Source organism: Protomyctophum bolini, assembly GCF_963924005.1.
Source record: "Protomyctophum bolini genome assembly, chromosome: 22".
Classification (NCBI taxonomy): domain Eukaryota; kingdom Metazoa; phylum Chordata; class Actinopteri; order Myctophiformes; family Myctophidae; genus Protomyctophum; species Protomyctophum bolini.
The window spans coordinates 26793810-26815618 of record NC_137883.1 but is presented as its reverse complement, the minus strand read 5'-3'; the positions used below and the strand labels follow the sequence as shown (position 1 = coordinate 26815618).

General features: G+C 41.5%; 2 protein-coding genes across 7 annotated transcripts in view; one reads left to right on the top strand and one right to left on the bottom strand.

Annotated features, from left to right (window-relative positions):
* Positions 1-1927: 1927 nt before the first annotated feature.
* On the top strand, positions 1928-6029 carry uck1 (uridine-cytidine kinase 1). The gene is made up of 7 exons (XM_080756267.1): positions 1928-2118; positions 3304-3463; positions 3769-3865; positions 3987-4129; positions 4484-4578; positions 4691-4739; positions 4876-6029. Exons 1-7 carry the CDS (start codon positions 2029-2031, stop codon positions 5067-5069), a joined length of 828 nt encoding a protein of 275 aa, XP_080612393.1. The 5' UTR covers positions 1928-2028; the 3' UTR covers positions 5070-6029.
* A 767-nt stretch (positions 6030-6796) lies between these two features.
* rapgef1b (Rap guanine nucleotide exchange factor (GEF) 1b) overlaps positions 6797-21809 on the bottom strand; it is a 66098-nt gene continuing 51085 nt past the window's right edge. For 5 of the 6 annotated variants that reach the window (XM_080756405.1, XM_080756408.1, XM_080756406.1 and 2 more), the window contains 14 exons: positions 20949-21041; positions 19038-19123; positions 18567-18672; positions 17031-17106; positions 15850-15934; positions 14680-14772; positions 12976-13161; positions 11330-11414; positions 10815-10909; positions 9991-10069; positions 9804-9905; positions 9426-9523; positions 8932-9060; positions 6797-8507 (listed from right to left, as the gene is read on the bottom strand). In XM_080756405.1, the coding sequence (XP_080612531.1) occupies positions 8357-8507; positions 8932-9060; positions 9426-9523; positions 9804-9905; positions 9991-10069; positions 10815-10909; positions 11330-11414; positions 12976-13161; positions 14680-14772; positions 15850-15934; positions 17031-17106; positions 18567-18672; positions 19038-19123; positions 20949-21041 (1464 nt within the window). In that variant the 3' untranslated portion in view covers positions 6797-8356. The remainder of the gene's footprint in view (positions 8508-8931; positions 9061-9425; positions 9524-9803; positions 9906-9990; positions 10070-10814; positions 10910-11329; positions 11415-12975; positions 13162-14679; positions 14773-15849; positions 15935-17030; positions 17107-18566; positions 18673-19037; positions 19124-20948; positions 21042-21809) is intronic. The other variant, XM_080756410.1, reaches the window with a different exon arrangement.

Below are 21809 nucleotides of genomic sequence, written 5' to 3'. Positions count from 1 at the left end.
GTAACATCTGAGAGACCATTGTATTTCGGTATTTTATTACAGAAAAGTTTTTCCTTAGGAATATGAGGTTACAATCTGAGAACCCATTCGGTTTTCCCCTTTGTTTTTGCCCCTGGGAGGACCACCTCCTTTTTGTGTAAAACAGGAACTCAGGTTTGGCCCGTTCCCTTTCTTAGCCCACTTCCCCCCGGGTGCTTCTGTGTCGAAAGGTCGAAAACAGAAGTTGGTATCAGACCTGAAAAATTATTTTCTGTTTACCAAAGAGCTGGAGAGAAAGGAGACACCTGTTACTAAACAAACACTATAGCAATGATTACTTGGATTGGAATATAGAGCTATTCAACACTCTTTACACCACTAGCCCTGAAACATGATGACATAATCATGACATGTAGCAACTTCAGCCTGTTTTTTCTTCACTGTGGCCTTCGACACTGCCTGATTATATAAATTGTATAATCATGTAATTCTTTTAGCTCCTTCTATATTTTATGTCTATTTTGTCCCTTCATATTGAGTTGTTATGTTATGTTTGCTTGTATTGATCTGTTTTTCTTTTTCTTTTGCCTGACTTTTTTTTTTCCCTTCCTGTTTTTAGCCTGTACAGCACTTTGGTTGACCATTGGTAGTTGTATGTGCTATATATATATATATATATATATATATATATATATATATATATATAAAGTTTGAGTTGAGTTGAAGTACGAGCATCATGTGTAGATTGTGTACCATGGCTATTACACCACATACACAAGAAAAAAAATAAAATTGCAGCACAATATTGAAAGGAAATGCTTGTGATTCTCACAAGATCATTATTATTTTATAATATACCACATTTCTCTGTATTTTCAGAAACATTGAAGAGATCCTTGCAGCAAAGGGAGAGAAGGTGAAACGGGTTGAAGGAGATTCTGCTTTAGAGATTGTGGTTGAAGAGTCCAGAAAAGCTCTGACGTCACAGGATTCTGAAGAAGATACACAAGAAACAGACAATGACTCGCGCAAAACATGATATTATATCTAATTCTATATAGTATATATAGATAGATAGATATTTTTGTGTGCGTATTGTATTGTTTGCCTTTCATAATAAATTTAATATGATTTACTATCCCTTTCTTCCCTTCACTTCACATAATTATTCTCAGGTACAAATGTGAAAATGCATTTTGTGTGTCAAGCCTGGCATAGCATTGCGTGGTTGGTTTAACTGGGGCATTCAGCAAAGATCCTAGCACTGTGAGCTTGTACATCAGCTATTTCCAGCTAATTTTGAGGGGAAAAGTAGTGGACTAATGTGGGCATGACATGCGAATAATAAAAATGAAATAATACTACATACGTACGCACTACGCAGTACAGCGATAAGGACTATATAAGCAAATGCAAAAGCTATCCTAATAAAGGAATGTTTCATCAAAACGCTTACAGTAAAATTATAGGCCTGTTGTATATTCAAGATACAAATAGGTTTATTTTTGATATATTACATAAGGTGTTACTGTTATGTTATAAGCCACAAGATGACTTGTCTGTGTTGCCATTTTAAACCAAGAATCAAGAGGAGTTGTTTGTCACTCTTCTCACTCATACAGGCACGTAGTGTATATTGTACCTGTACGAAAGCAACAAGATAATAGAGATAGGCTACTGGGCTGAAAACTATTACATTTCTAAATTAAACCTTTCAGCTCTGTAGCAGATTGACATGTTATTCAATATAATCATTTGAATTGCTATGAAACTGGTTTATTAATTTAATTCATTGCAAATTAGTGATGCTCCGAATCTGAGCTGATATCCAGATCGGATCATGATTGATGATGCTGTTTGTTTTTTGGAAACATTGTCACATGACATGTAGCCTCGATACATACCCAGGCTTTCATTTCGTCAGAATAGAGAGTACCGACTACCGAAATCTCGCGAGAATAATTAATCGTTGAAAATAGCACAGAGAACTTAAGGAAGCTATTATTCTCCATAAGTCAGTGGTGACTGTCCCCTGTCATCTGCCCTGACATGGCTTCTCTTGGACCTCTGGTCGAGGTGGAGAGGCCACGACATCGTCCCTTTCTGATCGGGGTCAGTGGAGGAACTGCTAGCGGCAAGGTGAGTGTTAACGGTTAGCTTTAGCGCCAACAGCTAGCTTCCTGCTAACTGTCAAAATAGTTAACCCAGAAACGCCCCTTTTCCTCTACTGGCGAACATTTTGCGGTTCAGATGATCTATTTCTAATCCTTTAGATGTCACATTATTATATTATCATCTATGAGCAAACAACAATAGCAATCTGCTTGTTTTCCAGTCCAGTCAATATCGGTGTCGGTTAAACATACTTACTGGATCTTAATTTCTAAAATGATTAAACATCTCTAGCCCAAAACATCTCATAAAGTTGAAGCTTTCTTGCCTCAGTCTGACTGAAGAACTGCTCCATGGATTAATCTCCCAACTGGTTCGATTACTGTATGGCCTATAATTTGCTGTTGGAAGAGTACAGTTCACCCAACATGCTGCAGACAGAATTCTGCTATACTTAGATCACTTCACTGGCTCGGCTGGCTCCCTAATAAGTACTGTAAGTACTGTAGCCTTGTTTACCCCACCATGTGGCCATAGGTCATGACATGAGCCTATCCATTTCATGTCTTTAGTGTGAGGCCGTTTGATGTAGGTACACCCCCATGATGCAAGTGTGTCATAGGGACTTCACCCTGGCCTTGATGCTGACTCAGTGCCAAACAGGGAGGCATTGGGTACCATAGTTCATTCTCAGAGTGGACACTGGGCTCAGTATTGGTATTCAATTCTACGCAATATAGTGGATGGATAATGTGTTGTGAAAAGCATTGTGATATTAATGTGCTATAAACTACAAATAATAGTTTAATGTTTAATAGGGTCCAATGGTCCAATAATGACTCAACCAGACATTCTGGTGAACCTCCCCCTCTTGAGATTTGAACTCGCTTTTTATGTTGAATTTCTTGACCTCCCACTTGTCAGTAAATGACTGCATGGACGGTCATCAATGTCACCAGGTTATTCAGTTAGTAGAAAGAAAATGTAAAAAATCCTACATTACTAAATGCATGGTGGTGTGTCAATGCTTAAGTTTTCACAACACAAGATTTTGTGTGGATGGATAATGTGTTGTGAAAAGCATTGAGATTATGATTATGAATGTGCTATAAGCTACTAATAATAGTTTTCTGTGATCAAGTGACGTTTCACAATGAGATACTGTACATTAACTACTGCCGCTTATTCAGTAAAATGAGTATTCTATCACAGTCTACAGTATGTGCCAAGATCATGGAGCTTCTGGGGCAGCACAAGGTGGACCATCGCCAGAGGAAGGTGGCCATTGTAAGCCAGGACAGTTTCTACAGGGTGCTGGTCCCAGACCAGAAGACAAAGGCATCAAAGGGACAATATAACTTTGACCACCCAGGTAGGCAAAATGTCATTGCAGTTGTTCAGTTGAACATTAATAAAATGTGCACTCAACCACCGGTGATTCTCAAAACCTTTTCTTTAAACTTGAGTGTACAAATGGAGAGGACCTGTAAGGGTCCTTTTGGAACCTCGTCAAGGGTTCCTGAACCCCAATTTGAGAACCACCAACTTAAACCTTAGTTGACCAGGGTCCTTCAGGGCTCTATGTCTGCTCCTTTTTCCCTTCCTTGACACCAACTCTCTTAGCTAAAAAATGCCAATAGGGACACTAGGTTAATTATCTGTTGTGGTTTGTTACAGACGCATTTGACAATGATTTGATGTACAAAACCCTGAAGGACATTGTGGAAGGGAGAGTGGTTCAAGTTCCAACGTATGACTTCGTCACTCATTCCAGGTGAGAAGGTCAAGTCCATGTGCATTACCACCAGAGAGAGAAATACTTATTTTTCATATTTCACAGAAGCCTGAGCATTTTGATTTGTGTGAAAAACTGAAAACTGTATGCATGCTTCTAGACTGGAGGACAAGATCACAGTTTACCCTGCAGACGTGGTCCTCTTTGAGGGGATCCTCGTCTTCTACACGCAGAAAGTGCGAGACATGTTCCACATGAAGCTGTTTGTGGACACAGACTCAGATGTCAGGCTGTCTCGTAGAGGTATTGCTGTCACACAAACACAGAACACAACATAAATCGTCACTGATATCGTTCTATCAATTAGAGCCCCACTGATGCAAGTCTTTAATTGGGTCCGATTTGAATTATACAATGGACAAGTGAAAAGAAAACACGTAAACGTGAATTTTATTTCACTATAAAAAGAGAAAATAAATGCATTGTGAAATGTTTGGAAAATGTTTGAAAATCCTCGCCTACAGCAGGACATGCCAAAAATTGAAATTGGGACACATTTTGGCTACATAATACCGATGTAATAAAAAAAGACAAATAGGCTGATATTTCAGTCGACCTCTAGTATCAATACTCTGGTTTGATTGTCTTTGTCTGTAGTTCTACGAGATATGACCAGAGGTCGCGACCTGGAGCAGATTCTCACACAGTACACCACCTTCGTCAAACCTGCCTTTGAGGAGTTCTGTTTACCCGTATGTATCCAGTTTTATAACACTGTGCTTATAAATAAATGATTGGTCAGTGACCTACACTGTATCTATCATTTCACTGGTCTGTGTCAAATAATGCTGTCTTTGTCCCCAGACCAAGAAGTATGCAGATGTTATTATTCCAAGAGGAGTTGACAACATGGGTACGTTGTTTAACACTTTCAACCAGACGTACAATGTGAAAATTTTACATAGATCGGCTATTTTCGTTATTCTTGCAGGACACCATCTTAAAAAAAAAAACATTTTTCTCTTCTTTTTAAATTGTAATCTCCCCAGTGGCCATCAACCTCATCGTTCAGCACATCCAGGACATTCTTAACGGCGACATCTGTAAGTGGCAGCGAGGGTCCGGCGGCAATGGCCATGGACGCTTATTAAAACGGTCCATGTCTGAGCAAGACCTTCAGAATGGAACTTCCAACCTCAGTGGGAAGAGAGTCCTACTGGAGCCCAGCAGTCGTCCCCACTGATCCTGGACCAGTGAGAGCTGGGACTTACTGGTTGGTTGACTGGTGGGTTTGGGTCAGTTGTTGGGTATCTGTCCTAGTTTGTTCAGCTCCTTTTTTTTTTTCTTCCACAGTCCAGCGTCCAAGGGCTGCAATAGTTTTCATAATCCATTTAATGAAATCGTTGGTGCATCATTAATAGTTGAAGGTGGTGTTAAGTTATATTTTATTGTTGAAAGAAATGTTAAAGCTCTATATTCAGACTTGTTGCTAATTTGCTGTAGAGGTTTTGTTCAGTTATGTCTCTCTCCGTCTCTTCATGAAACAAAGTACATTTTCAGGTCAGGATACCAATTTTACCCAATCAGGAGAGTCATACATGATACAGGGCAAATGAGCAAACTTGGAAGTGATCAAAGCAAACTGGAACACTATCAAATTGAAGCTGATAAATGAACTTTATGCGGTCCTCTCTCCTAATTCGCATTGGTATCCCAAACTGAAAACATATTTTCTGTTTATTGAAGAGATGGGGAGATGCCGGTTACTGAACAAACTATAGCAATGAATTACAATAGAGCTTTAATGTTTATTTTTTACTTTCTTTTACAAATAAATACCACTAACTGTATGCCGCCTTTACAGTCAGTTCTGGCACTGGTCTTCCACTGTATATGTATATTTATTACCAGCTGTGGTATGACTACATCTGTTTCTGAATATGAGGGTGATATAATAGGTATGAACAATTATTTAAAATTGTTATATTTTAAGAACAGTGATTATTTATTTTATTCCTGGCGTTGCACATAATTTGAGTTGTTTATATTCATTTGTTTAATAGTTTATGCCTAGTAGTGTATAAACCCACATTTAAAATTTCCTTGTAAATTATCACATGCAGTAGGTCAATTATTTTTGTTGTGGCAGTGTTAGACCTAGGTTGCCACGTTTTGATGGATGAATAAAAAAATGCTTTAATTTGTTTTGTTAAATCCATTTCCCACTGATCATCACAATATAATAATATTTCACTATCAATGGCAAGGTGTGAGTTCTACTACACCAGTAAGACGCGCAAACGCGGGAAGCGAACGCAGTTCGTACATATTTGTGTTTTGGACGTATAGCTGCTTTGGGGACTCCTTATATGGTTATGAGTCATGGTGACGTAATCACTCAGCTCCATATATGGGCACAAAAGCGGGACAGACACACAGACGGACAGACATGATCTGCTAGGTCTCATAGTAAGTGCTCACTGCAATCGCAATCACTGCGTTCGCAATAATGTTACAGCATAGTTAACCCATTTAGATCCAAGAACTGATTCGACAAATGTTTTTAGAAAAAAAACAAAAAAGAAACAGAATCTTTCCGCAATTTCCGCAATTCCCGCAATTTCCGCAATTACCATTTCCGCAATTCCCATTTCCACCATTTCCGCAATTACCATTTCCGCAATTTCCACCATTTCCGCAATTTCCGCAATTACTATTTCCGCAATTACCATTTCCGCAATTTCCATTTCCACCATTTCCGCAATTCCGCAATTTCTTTATAATTTACTGTATATTCAAAGATTTTCACGAATTTTCGCGCCATGAGCTTGTAGATCTGCTATTTTCCAACAGCTAAAGTTTAAAATAATGGTTAAAAGTGGTTAAAAGCTAAAGCGATACAGATGCCTCCCCGTCCTGGGAATTCTAGGTTAAAGCAGAATATCGGCAAATGATAAGAGGGACGCATACTGTATATGTATAGAAACGGAGCCGTTTTATTGGGACTTTGAGAATACAGTGTAGTGTGTTGGATGGGAGAATCTTCCTAAAGAGGAATAAAAATGAATTACAACAGCACATGATGGAATGATAAACACACAGGTCTCACAGGACAGTGGTTCTCAACTTTTTCTGGATCTTGAAAATCTTGAAAGTGTGTTCGCGGCCCACCCATCTGACCACTTATTAAGTGGTCAGTCGGGTGGGTGGGCCACGTGCATTTTCAGAGAATGTTTAACACAATCGATTGTGTTCCCTGGATCAACAGAGAACTTTTAAGTTAATATTGCTGTTATATTTATCAGTAAAATGTGTTTTGCCAATTATTTCGGGGCCCATTTGCAATATACTCACGGCCCACAGGTTGAGAATCGCTGTCGTAGGACTTCGGTCTCTCACTCGCCTTCATACTGAAATAACTGGGACATGATTCTGATTGCCTGATGGTTCTCTATACTTGAACATGGCACACAATGATTCAGTATGACATAACATAGATCACAGCATCTTTAGTAATTCTCTTTTTGTGTTTTTTTTTGCTTTGCTTTTTTTTAGTGCACACACGTATGGCACTTGGGAGAAGCTAAGCTCTTCTCATTAGCATAAAGATCCTTTTTAAGAACAAAAGGAGCACTGTATATAATACATATAACCATACATGATTCTTATGCCTAATTTATGCTCCGGCGTACGCCGTGTCACACGCCAAAAAGAACAGAGCTACAGGCTCACAGTGCGGCTTTCAGCGCGTCGTGGATGGATGCGAGGCGTTGTGAGCCTGTAGTGTACTAGCTATTGTCGTGTGGCACTAGTCATACGATGAAGTACAAAAAACGGGCTTTACACAAAATGTTTCAAAATGAAATCTCATGGTAAGGTTCCAGTCCCTCAGTGTCATCCTCTCCAAGTACAAATCCCCGCACGTCCCCCCAGCAGTTCCTCCCAGTTGTGGTCTGCATCGTGACGTCATTGTTCATGGCAGACTACTCTGAAACAGAGAGACCTCCAGGTCTGCTAGGTCGGAGGAGCTCAGCGTCAGGAGGGGAGAGAGGGGTGTAGAAGATGACCCATGAATGAATGGCACATACATACATGAAGGAAGAGAAAGAAGCATCTCCGGGGGATTAATGGACCATTCACCTCAATCTCTCACTCACACACACACACACACACACACACGCGCACCGCAGTTCCACTTTGTGAACGGAGAGGACAGGGATGAGCGTCTTCCCTGTCCTCCCCAGTTCTGTAGTGTCCTCCTTGGCATCGCAGGCTCACTGAAATCTATCCCTGTCGTGCTCTGGAGCTACCGTTATCCCAATCGTCATCTCCCAGAGCAGCAGAGCGTCTTGTAAACTTTGGCCACTCATCTCCAGTCTACTGTAGTTTGTTCGGTACTCTCCCATGAGCTCCCCAGCCAAGTGTCCCTCTTGTCTCTGTCTGTAGTAAAGTGGAATTAGTGTCATGAAGCACAGTTTGGAGGTCAGTCTCTGCGCCCCCCCAGGGCAGAAGTTACCAGGAAGGAAGCCCCTAGGTTTTCTCCTCGCGCTCCGTCTTGCGTCTGGTGATGTTCCTGGGTTTGATCTTCAGGGACAACTCCCACAGGGCTTCCTCTGCCAGGTGGTCACTGAAGTCGTTGAAAAAGCAGACGATGTCGTCGTTGCGCTTCAGCTCGTAATGCCTGGATAGAGCCAATAAAATGTCTTATTAGTGATTACGGATACAACCATAAGCAACTGCTGCAGTGGGTTAAATGTTTTATGTTGTTGAACTTTAATGGTAAATATTGTAGTTGACAGCTGTGGATAGAAAGATTAGCAGGTGATACAATATTTTGGGGGCATTGCAAGCCTTTTTGTTTTTGATAGATAGGGAGGAAATGTGGAGTTAGATTAGTCCACTAATCATTAGTGGAAGCTGGACACACCGCAAATGTTCTGGCCAGCTGAGAATGGAATTGTTAACTCTGGTAATGTTGCACTGGTATGAGCCCTAACCACGTGGCTACTGGGGTGCCCCCAGAAATCTTTATATGTTTATTGTTTATGTGAAACCTTATAGTTGGAAAGGTGGTTCCATCGTCTTCTTAAGATTCATTAACTTACACTTGCTGGAAGCGCCGCATGCTGTCCAGAATGTTGAACTGCTGCCAGCGTTTAGAAAAGTTGACCTTTCCGTCTATGAGGTCAGGGTTCCCCAGGTGGACGAAGGTCAAATCCTGGAGAATCAGACCCCTGGAAGAAGCAGGGGATGATGGGAAAACAAATAAACAAGTCAGATAAACTTGCAACTCAGTACAAGACATAACTTAAACCAGTCCTATTTCTTATGATTTTGTTGCAAGATGATCTAGTGCACTGAAAAGAGACACACTCAAACGCATCACATCGTTGTGAGCTTGTAGATCTGCTATTTCCACCTAGGGGTTATTGTGATTAACCACTTGAACCCCAGCATCTACATTTTTGGGGGGAACAGTCGCCAAAAATGGCCGATCTACAAGCTTAGAAGGCCTTTTTTTTTTTTTTTTTTTTTTAGAAAAGTGTGTTTTACTGAGAATAGAGGGTTTAAGTGGTTAATATTGTCCAGCTGTACTCACAGATATGGGATACACGGAGGCTCCACTTCAGCTAGAGCAGCTCTGTATGCTCTGAACGATGACGAGCTGTCAATCAACGTGCAGTATTCCTCCAATCCCTGAGCAGTGAACAGACGAGATGCGAGAAGTTAATATTGCACACAATCCTGATCTTCACACCCAATAAACTCCTCAAGTGTTTTAACCCAGAGTATACAAATGAAACCAAGTGGATCTATTAAGGGTCCATTTGGTTACCCTTGTGTATACTCGCAGAGTTATGAACACTTGAATCACTGTGTATAGGTGGCAGTCACAAGATCCTTATCACTCATCGTTAATGTGTACTATTTAATAGGCTGACATGTGACACACTAATGGTCGTTGTTGTTGGCTCACCTCCGACGTCTGTTTTTGCCACTCCAGTCTGCGGATGGGAGCCGAGTCCAAAGCAGAAAGTATTGCCAAGTACGAGTTGAAGTTATTCAACTTTCTTAAGTGCTAAAACGAGACGACAACAAAAGTTAACACAAACATAGCAAAACAACATGATCTCCTTTATTAATTCTTCATTAGTATGACTAACCTTCATGATCTTAATGAACTTCAGGAGTAGTTTCTCTCTGTCTTGGGCTTTCTCCTGTTGAATGATCAAAGATCGCACCCTGCCGGACAAAGAGGAATTGTTTTATGGTCAACATCTTTGTCTGAAAGATGAAAGAGACTCAGAGGTCTTGAAAATTGAACAATAAAAACTAAATACATCCACAGAGCTTGTAAAAATAATAATGTTGCACCCCCTCAAGATATTATGATTTTGAAATAATAATTATAATACTTTTGTCGGGCGTCCAAACTAGAGAACATGCTTTTTCATTGGGTAAGTTAATTTTAAAGCTAAATATATTCTTGTAAGGCAGCCATAATGTTACAATGTTAAAGACTACCGGTACATGATTGCTGCCTTTGGTGATAGGGGAACACATATATGCAACAGAGACGTTGTAACCTGTATACTTGCGACATCTAGTGGCTGAATGTTGTCTAATGCCCCATATTGCTTGATGTCAGATGAACCATCAAGACCTGAGGATCTGATTCTACAACTGTCATCTAAATCAATATATCAGTGGTTCTCAAACTTTTTCACGTCAAGGACTCCCAGAATTATATGTATTTGGCCGCAGACGCCCATCTGAAAATATATTGTTCCAGGGACACCACCAGAAGCAAAGATTTGAGTTAACGTTAGCTGTGAAAGAATATATATTCAAAGACGACACGGATGCGCTCCCCCGCTGTCCTAAATGGGTTAACAGAAGCGTAACAGCAACAATCCAGAGTGCAGCATCGATGATAACAATCCAAGGACATCAGCGATGTGGAGAGGAGGGCTTCATATTATCTTACCAATAGCTCATATTGTTAAAGTGCTCTGTGAACTGAGTCAGGTTGGGACTCTTCTCCTCATTCTGTTCCTTGGCCCAAAGCAGCACCTCAGGAATCTGAAAGGAGAACAGAAGAGCGAGGAACAGTTGAGTGCAATTGTATGTTGTACGTGTTAATATACAGTACTATATAGAAATACATATTTATTTATAAATGTTTTTTGTTTGATTGTGTACCGGTAATCACAAAAAGGATCTGAACAAATTATTAAGGCTTCAGTCTACACCCTTTTTGTTTGTTTTTTTGTTTTTATTATTTGTTATTTTATTTATTTCCAAGTGTACGCAGTTGGTTAAATTCGAAACAAAAGACCAAAATAAACTAAACAATCTCAAAATGTACAGTGGGTATAAACGCAGGAAACTCCCTAATGTCACGTAAACACAGTAAAATCCTGTAACCAAATGGCGTTACAACAAATGAAAACCAAGTATTGTGCTATGCAGAAGGCAGGGTTCTGTGGTAGCTGGCTGTACCTCAATTTTGTAGAAAAGTTCTGCATCAAGGAGAGTGAGCTGATCTGCAATCTCATGACTGCGGAAGTCATGGAGAGTTCCAGGCCTGCAGTGATGCATAGAAAAACACACATGTAAATATGAGGAGCCATCTCTGTATCAGTAGACTTGTCCAACAACTGGTGTAACCTTTCTGATTTACTCTCGTTGCTGTCCAGAAGAAACCACCTAACTCCATTTTTTAGGTTTATTTTTTTCATAAATCAATGCATATTGAACACCCTTTACATCTGTGTGTTGGTTAAAACATATTGAACCAATGAAAAGTATTAAAAAGTGCATCGACAAAAACCTCCTAACTCCACTTGAGCTGGAGTTTTTTTTAGAGTTAGGTGATTTCTTCCAGATATCCATTTTAAGTGACAGGCTATTTCACAGCAGCACATTTTATGTTTTAAACTATTAACGGCATGGCACCTAAGGGGCGAGTTTCTAGAAGAGTGTGTCTGTGTGAGTGTCCGCAGCTAATCTCGCAAACCACTCGACCAATCTTCTTGTGGCTGCCGACATACAGTAGATGGAATGCCCAGGGACAGAGTATGTGTCCAGGTCGCTGAGTCAGTAAAAAGCTCGCCTTTGGATCGCAAGCTCGATCCCCGGTACAGGCAACTCAGCATTTGAGTAGCACGACTTAGGTAGGTAAGAAAGAGAGCTGCAATATGTAACCTTCATGTCCTAACCGGGGTCCTCTAAGTGAGGGCCACAATTTCTACTCTTGAGCTAATACAGAAAGCCCATTTGGGCAGAGGATAAATTGAGCTTCATGCAATAGCTCTTGTCAACCAGTACTTAACCAGTCTTACAGAACTACAAACACGCTCAAATTTCTGATAGAACCATAACCAAATATAACATACTGTACTCTACTGTACAGATCGGCTTTAAAGCCCAAACCACACCAAAGGGTCTGTTTTTTTTAAGGTAAAGCACACCAATGCAACTCATTGAGTTGCAAGGAGTTGCATTGGTGTGGTTTACCTTAAAAAAAAAAAGTTTTGTCCCGACCAGACCCTTTGGCGTGGTTTGGGCTTTAAACTTTGGAGTTCAAACTAATAGAGCCTAAATTGTTTTTTTTTTAATATTTTTTTATCCCACGATTTTGTAACCCATTTTTCACCCCTGTGTCAATCATCTAATGTGATCCTGGGCTCTACACACCCTCTGCCAACCTGGGGAGAGCAACGGACTTAACTCATGCTTCCTTCATGCTTGAGTGTCCAAGTTGCTCCTTTACACCTAACAGTTTCCCTGGTTGGACGTAGCGCGTGGAAGAAACACGTTATTCCAACCAGTTCCTTTCCCCTCCATCAGGCGCCAGGGGGAGGCAGTTTAGAGACCAGGATTACTGCATGTTTTTGTGAGGGTATCTACCCTAGGGGACACGGGGAGAACATGCAAACTCCACACAGAAAGGCCCTTTCGCCAACCCCACCTTCGGGTATGGGCACTGATGACGCGGAGGAGGAAACACGCCGCCAGCACCCACAGCGCCCCGAGCGGGAATCGAACCCAGGACCTTCTAGCTGTGAGGCGACAGCACTACCAACTGTGCCACCGTGCCCCATAGAGCCTAAATTGTAAGTTGTAGTTGTAAGCAACGGCCCCACCTAGCAGACACCCCGCGGGCAGCGAGCGGCTTCAGGGAGTTGGTGTAGCGCAGCAGCTTCTTCTGCTCCACCTTGTCCAGGATGTTCTTGCGAAGCACACGGGCCAGGCTGAGCTCGCCGTTACACACCAGCCTGAACACCAGGTCCATGAGCTGCTTCAGGATGTCCTCCGTCAACTCCGCCAGACTAGGGAGGAGATGATGAGCATTAAGCTTTACTGCCACCTGGTGGACGCAAGAGCCGACGCAAGACTGCCGACCCGGATCTACTTGGTTTTAGTGTGATGCACGTCCGGTTTGGGCAGCCATCTTAGATGCTCAATAATTAGCGTCAATGCTAGCGAGCTAAAATTAGTCCATCCTTGCTCTAGAAAGCGCCAATGTTCCAATCGAGATCACTGGATAATCAGAAAAGACCTCAGAACATTGCACGTTTTGTCAAAACCATGGAGAGCTCCATAGATTTAGAGTTATTCAGCTTTTTAGTCCGCCTGTATACAAGAAGTGAACGGCAGTGCGTGTGTGCAAAAAGCGGACAAAATAAATAAATAAATCAAATCAGCGATCCGGTTTGATAATATCAATAATAAACGGAACGTTCCGTCAAAAGCAGTTGCCGGTTGGATTCTAATTGGCAGAACGTTCCGTCACGAGCAGTTAATTTGTGTTGTTTTGGACAGCAAATTTAGATTTTAGTTTCTAGTAATACTAATAAGTCTTTTGAATCCTTTTCATTTAGTTTGAATCACATTTTAGTCACCTGGAATATTTTAGTGTTTAGTGACTAAAGATTATAAGATTTTCTAGTTTTTATTTGTTGACGAAATTGTAATTATATTTAGTCTTAGTTTTAGTCATCATAGCTTAGTTTTCATTTAGTTTCCATTTAGTTTTCGTCAGTGAAAAAAGGTAGTCGGCGAACATTAGCCGACAAAATCAACACTGTTAAGTATGGAGGGAGAAAGGGGAGTAAGGAGACAAGAAAGGACAAAAAAACAAGCATTCTATAAGTTAATGACTGATACCAGTCATCAAATTATGGCTTTGAATAGGCGACACGCTAATACAACTAATGGTTGAGTTAATTACATTTCATGGCTGCAAAGGGGAAAAATGCACCACCAGATAATTGCTGAATTAGAAAACTACATAGAAATAAATATTACTGCAATACAAAACTATATTACACTGCAAAATTAAGCCTCACAAGATGATTGACTGTAAAATAAACTTTCAATTGAAAGTGATGAAGCAATTAACCACTTTTGACCCGATATCCCTATTTTTGGGCACGTCATTGTCATTATGTATCAAATTCCCCCCAACAAATAGTATACCCGTAATTTCCGGACTATAAAGCGCACCTGAATATAAGCCACACCAGCAAAATGTAGGGGAAAACCAAATGTGTACATATACAAGCCGCACTGGACTATAAGCCGCATAGAGGCCATAGAGATAGATTTAGAAGGTCCCCTAGTGGCCGTTAGCTGTACAAATCCATAGATTAGCCGCACCGTTGTATAGGCCGCAGCAGGGTTCAAAGCATGGGGAAAAAGTACCGGCTTATAGTCCGGAAATTACGGTAGTCCTCATGGATATTTCTACGAAAAATGTTTATTGACTAAAAGTGACCCTTTGCAGCCAGCCCACCATCAACATTGTGTCATATTTTGAAAAGCTCGGGACAGACACATTTACTCACCACAGCTCATCCACTACGCGAACCAATACAAAGAAGGTGTTTTTGCTGACTCTCTTCTTGAATGTGTCTGGACTGTGACAGAACCTAGTGTATGTGCTCTGTGGTCAAGGAGAATGAACACACAGCGGAAGCATTAAGGTCCGTGCAGACTGAAGGAGAATGAACACACAGCGGAAGCATCAAGGTCCGTGCAGACTGGACACGGAAAACGGGTGGAAATACGCTGCTAAAAATCCGAAAAACGCAGCAGTGTGCAGGGACTTTATGAAAATACAGGCTGCACGCTTACCAATGTACCGGAATTGGCAGTAAAGACTTAATTATTATCATAATTTTTACCTATAATTCTTATCCCACGATTTTGTAACCCATTCTTTACCCAGTGTAAATTATCTAATGTAATCCTGGGCTCTACACTCCCTCCACCAACCTGGGGAGAGCAACGGACTGGCCTCATGCTTCCTTCAGTGCATGAGCGTCCAAGCCACTTCTTTTCCCTGGCTGGACGTAGCACGTGGAAGGAACACGTTATTCCAACAAGTGCCTTTCTCCTCCATCAGGCACCCTGGCTGGCCAGGGGGAGGCAGTATACTATAGAGACCAGGATTACTGCATGTTTTTTGTGAGGGTACCTACCCTAGGGGACACGGGGAGAACATGCAAACTCCACACAGAAAGGCCCTTTCGCCAACCCCACCTTGGGTATGGGCACGCGGAGGAAAGAAGACATTCATTACTTTTTGAGAGGAAAAAAGCCAACTGACTCTAAATTAGAACTAATTTGGTGCCTAGCAGAAGGTATAGCAGAATTGTGTTCTTCTGTTATCCAATTGTAACCCTGAGAGAGAGTAACCAAATGGATCCATTTGGTTAAATCAACACTGAGGATTTTACTCTTGTGTTATAGTTTGGAAGGATTGTGTGCAATGTTAATTTCCCCACTTCCTGTGTCTTGCCTGCTCAGGGATTGGTGGAAATTGGAATACTGCAAATTGATGGACAGCTCCTAATCTTTCAGAGCATAAATAGACTTGGGTTCAACTAGGATAGATAGATAGATACCATAGCTGAACTCAGGTGTGCGTTTGTTGAATTAAAAGTGAATAAGCACTCAGCTACCATTTAAGAAAACATGATTTTGTTTCGAACAGTAGGGAGACAAAAGGATATCTGTAGTGTAACTTCTTAATGAGGTCCTCGGGGCTTATGAACGTCCTATATGTCGTCAGAAAGGCTTCACAGTACAAAACAAGATCTGTCAAAAAGAAACAGAAACACATTTCAGATTATATTCTGCTGAGATATGCTGTCCACATACAGCTGTAAACACTTCACTATGCGTATAGGAGGCCAGAGCAAAACCAAAAAGAGATGGATGCACTTCGATAAGACCAGGACCCAAGAGGAATCACACCCAAATTGTACAAAATCATACAAAGGAATTACAGTCGCTGTGATCAAAATCAAACGACCACAGGTTTAAACACCAGAAAGTGACCCACAGACACAGTAGCATAGCACATACTAGAAGATTATTAGCCCATTTAGGACTGAAGCCAGATTCTACAAAATGTCTACAAAATGTTTTCTGAAAAACCTCATGTTTCTATATCAGTGGTTCTCAAACAATTTCATGTCAAGGACTCCAAAAATTATACGTAATCGACCGCCGACACCCATCTGTGTTCCAGGGACCTCCCAGAAGCAAAGATATGAGTTAAAAATGTTCGCTGTGAAAGAATATAAATGCAAAGATTTGCGCAACATTTTCAAGATTTTTCATAAATAGTAGATCTACAAGCTTGTCGTAGCCATGAGCTTGTAGATCTGCTATTTTTCAGCTAAAGTTTAAAATAATGGTTAAAAGTGGTTAAACGCTAACGCGACACAGATGCGTTCCCCGTCCGAAATCGGTTAAGTCATATAAAGCATCGTGCACTGTACCTTTGGGTTAACCCATTTTGGACTGAGGTCGATTACAAAAAAGGCTTCTGAATTCTAACAGTCTTCTGAAAAACCTATATTTCTATGTCAGCGGTGCTCAACCTTTTTCTTGTCAAGGACCTCCAGAAATGTCTGTATTTGGCCACTGACCCCCATCTCAAAATATGTTGTTCCAGAGACCCCCCCAGAGAAGCAAAGATTTTAGTTAAAAATGTTCGCTCTGAAAGAATATATATTCAAAGATTTGCTCCACATTTTCACGATTTTTCAAAAATAGCAGATCTACAAGCTTGTATGAGCTTGTAGATCTGCTATTTTTCAATAGCTAAAGTATAACATGATGCTTGAAACACCAAAAGGGGTTCCCGTTCTGAATGTGTTAAGTCATAAAGCATCCTGCACTGTACCTTTGCGGTCCGTCTCCGTGGCATGGACTAACAGTATATCTCCAGATCCAGCACGCACGTCAGGACCATCGTCATTCTGTGTGTGTGGGGGGGACAGATAGAGAGACAGAGAGAGAGAGAGAGAGAGAGAGACAGATCGAGAGAGACAGATCGAGAGAGACAGAGACGGAGACAAAGACGGAGGGACAGGGGCGAGGCACAGACAATCCAAAGGTAACGAGATGACAGACAGAGGGGTGTAGAGATGGAAGAATGAATGGAAGAAAAGATGGGGACAGATGAAGAGGAAGGGGGAGAGATGAGTGGTTAGTAGGAGTTGATGGGGAGGGATGTAAGGCAGTAATGCAGTCTAGCCCAAAATGCAGCTCTCTCTCACTCTCTCTCTGTTCTGTCCTCATACTCCTCTACAGTGCCCCCACCTCCCTCTGCCTTGCACCAGCTCCACTGATCAGTGCTGTTGCCATGTCCGCTGATTATAAGCGACTTTGGGCTTGTTTCTTCTGTGAAGGTGCTTGTAAATATTGGTAGTTGTTGCGGGTTGCGGTTTTTAGCGGGGGGCTTGCTTCTAAAGTGTATAGTTGCTTATTTGGGCTTGTTCCCTAAATTATTTTAAAACCCAGTGATTGTCACACAATTTCATGTCAAGAAGGACGCCCACATTAATGTATTTGTCCAACGAAGGACCCTACATCTAAAAATATTTTGTGCCAGAGACCCCCTCCCCCCCATACCAGATTTGTGTCGTTAAAATGTTTCCAAAAATATTCCACATTTGTCACTTTTCTCCCCAATATTTGTTTTGTTGAAAATAGCTGATCTACAAGCCCACAACCTAGCTGTCGCTTCTTTTTCGGCTTGTTTTTATAGACCTGGATTCTTATTTCTTTCACGCGATCTGGCAACACCTGACACTGATGTCAGAGACAGTCAGAAACACAGATAAACTAGCCTGCTGATCAAACATTACGATCACTTCCAACATATCCGCCTCACCGCCTGCACAGTCGTAAACGGTGCACATTAGCTACATCTCTATGTAGCCCTACCTCTCTCTGTCTCTGTCTCTCTCTCTGTCTATCTGTCTGTGTCTGTCTCTCTCTCTCTCTCTCGCCGGTCCCATGGTCCTCTGCTGTGTCTCTGCTCCCGACCTTCCAGAGCGGGGACAGCACAGCAGCACCATCTTGCACATAATCACACGCTCACAGGCTTTGCCCAGAAAAACTACTCACACATCTGCCTATCAGACTGCGCCAAATGGAGAATGGAATAGGACTTGTGTGTGCCTGTGTGTGCGTAGAGAGGCTAACATGCAGTGGTGCGGTTTCTGATGACTGCCTACAGAGGGCAGCAAAGGCAACTAGCTTAGAGTTTTCTCATTTCATTGAATACGTCACAGGAAACCAGTGCATTCGCTAGTATAATATAAAGAAATGTGCATGACTGTAGTTTCCTGTCATTTGACCTTTGGCGTTTCTGCAAAGATGAAAATATATCTTATATTAAATAATATACAATGCATGCCTCTGTGAATCCTACCGCTTGTTTTAGTGTTATTCTGCTCATAATCTCCTTGTGGTCGATGAGGGAAAGTTCATCCACCTCTTCCTCGTCGCTTCCAGCCGAGTCTGTTGATTTCTGCCTCCTATAACCCATGGAAGCATACGCATTTACACTGTGTCAATAAAGATGTCAATCATTCATCGGTAATCACTCACAAAAACTGAAACCTATACTGTCAGAGTGTGGACATTTACCAGCACAGCTTACCTGACATAATGAAATCCATTATTAAGCGTGAGTTTACAAGTAGTTGCACGCGGGTGTCAGGGAATGTAAATAACGGATCTAAAAGCTCACGGCCTGTTGTAGCGAGACGCATCATGAGACTTGTAGATTTGCCATTTTCGGTGCACAACAATGCTGCGCAAACCAAGTATAAACCAGACAGAAAACTGACGCGCATGGTTGTGATTTCTACTATGACAACTTGTTCACTTGTGACTTTACCTTTCCTTGTCCAAGGCCTCTTTGCTACTGGAAGAGGGCATCTGAGGACTGGAGTCTTGATGTCCATCATCATCAGTGATCGTCTCCTGGAAATGGGACAAAAAGCGATGAATTTCGGCACATTTGCATTAAAACCACCACTCAGTATTGACAGGAAGACACCATGCAAAAGAAAGAAGACGTGGCTAGCGGTGAGTTCACAGGAGCCACCAAGATGTCATGCAACACATTTGGTGGTAAGAAAGGTTAGAAGCTTTAAATAAATGTTACTACTGTTTGATGAGGGCGTTAGCCCTGTTACCATTAGAGGGGATCGTATCAAAAGGCTCTTGTGTAAAAATGTAGTGTTTCCTCAACACCAGATGGAAAAAAACCCAGGACGGATCAAAAACCCAGTTAAAAAGACACACACAAATTGTACAAACACCCCACATCAAATACACACGCTCGCATGTATACGGCACTCTGTATCTGTTTCACTAAATTCACACACACACACACACACACACACACACACACACACACACACACACACGATTGCATGTATACAGCACGCAGACTCTCTCCCACAAACACACACAAGAAAAGGCGTTATGGAGATTGTTACTGGAAAATTGAAAACTAGTGAACCCTTGAAAATCCCCTTGGAGCAGTACCATGTCAGGTGTTAGATCAGAACGAGGTTAAATGCTAGTTAAGCCTGATTCATAGCGAGTTGTGCGTGAGTGTCTCACACCAAAAATAGCCAATCCACAAGCTCACAAGGCATCGCACATTGTGAGCTTGTACAGCTTGTAGCTATTTTCGGCATGCGACACCCGCACACAACTCGGTATAACTCAGCCTTTATATTTGAAGCACAGTCAGGGGACAGTAATCACCAGCCAGGCAATCAGAAGGACACATGGATGGACATCTCAACAGGTGACATTGCATCACACGACAGACACGTGGCTCTCACAGCTGGGCAAACCACCTGGTGTTTGGTACGTGTGAATGAGGCCTAGGGGTGCGACAGTTAATCAAACTAATTGGTTTAATCGATTCTAAATAAATACATAAAATCTGGGGGAGGATGCAATTTTTTATTTATTGTGAAAATAGCCTCTCTACAAGCTCACAAGCTTATTAAAATGTCAAATCACAACAAGTTGTCTCAAGACACTTTAAATGTAGAGCAGAAAACCGTCAGAGATCGCAATGCGTTGGAAGCATGTAGATAAACTATTTTCACCATTTTTATGTGACACCAGTGTAGACCGAAGTATAAAATATATATTATATTATCTGATTCATTGGAAATGCGATTGGTAAAATAATCTCTAAGAAAATAATCGATAGTTGCAGCCCTACTCCATTCCAGTTGCATTTTAACTCAATTAATTCAAGCTGTGAACCAGAAGGTTGCCTTTTCAAGTGGTAGAAACGGAAAACTAACTCACTCAAAGTTTCCATTTCTGATCATTATAACACTGAATTTCAATTGGTTCATATCCTGAAAGCAGTGTTGATTTCAGTTTTAGTCAGTCTCTTGAAGAGTTTTCATTTAGTTTTAGTCACCTGGAATGTCTTAATCTAGGTTTAGTCAACTAAATATCATAAGATTTTAGTCGACTAAATCTACAGTTGATTTAGTCGACTAAAATGTATTTGCCTTGATGCTGTTTTAATGACTGATTCAGCATGCAAACAAGTGTAAAATGGCTTATACTGGATCTGTTGTCCCTTCCTATCATGGTTAGTCTAGATTGTATTTGTTGACGAAATTGTCAATTATATTAGTCTTCTTTTTAGTCATGAAAACTAAGCTATAGTTTTCATTTAGTTTCCATTTAGTTTTCGTCAGTGGAAAAAAGGTAGTCGACGAACATCTTCTTTTGTCATGGTTAAAGAGGCGTGTCAGCTACTTACTCTGTAGGAGAGCGGCAGCTCCCCATTGGCCTGGCTGGACGAGTACAGGTTGACGTACTCCCCCTCCCCGCCCTCCTCATTCGCGCTCTCGCTCTACGGGAAGACAGGAGGGACACAAACCACGGCGTGAGGGAGCGGAGAGGAGAGGCGGCTAGAAGTGGCGTTTGCTAAAAAGGCTCATTTAGATCTTTTGCTTTTGCTTGACAAAAAAAAAATCTGTCAAAAGGGCCGTGGCAACTAAATGAAAAACAAAAGAAATGCTTATTTTCTATCAATTCCACACCCCGTGAAGCCTCGAATTCATGGACATTTAGTTTTTGTCGCACTCCCGAGTGAATAACTCCCGAAAGAAGCTAAATGAAAGTTTGAACCAAATGGACCCTTATGGGTCTGTAACTCTGAGAGCGTACAAATGGAACCAAATTAAGCTTAACCAAGTTAAGTTCCATTTGTACACTCTCAGAGTAACATTGATTTTACAATATAAATTGGGGGTCCCAGAGATAGAAATGTCATTAAATGGGGGTCCGTAGACTAATCATGTCAAACTGGGGGTCCTTGGCATGAAAAAGTTTAGAAACCACTGTCCTACCAGAGACTCCACCAGTCGCTCCATGGGTTGAGTAATCGATAGGGGGAAAAAGTAATTTTGGGGGTGAACTATATCCCTTTAAGGGTGGGAAAGGCCTAGCATGGGCAGAATTCCTTTTCGGGTTTATGATCCGGTCGGAAGCGGATGGTAACTTACGTCATGCTGTAGTCACTGATTTGTAGTCATCAGGCAGGAAACCACAAGCCGCAAGTACCCAAAATAATTCCCGCAATCATCATTTTAGGGCCTACCCGATAAATTGATGCGGT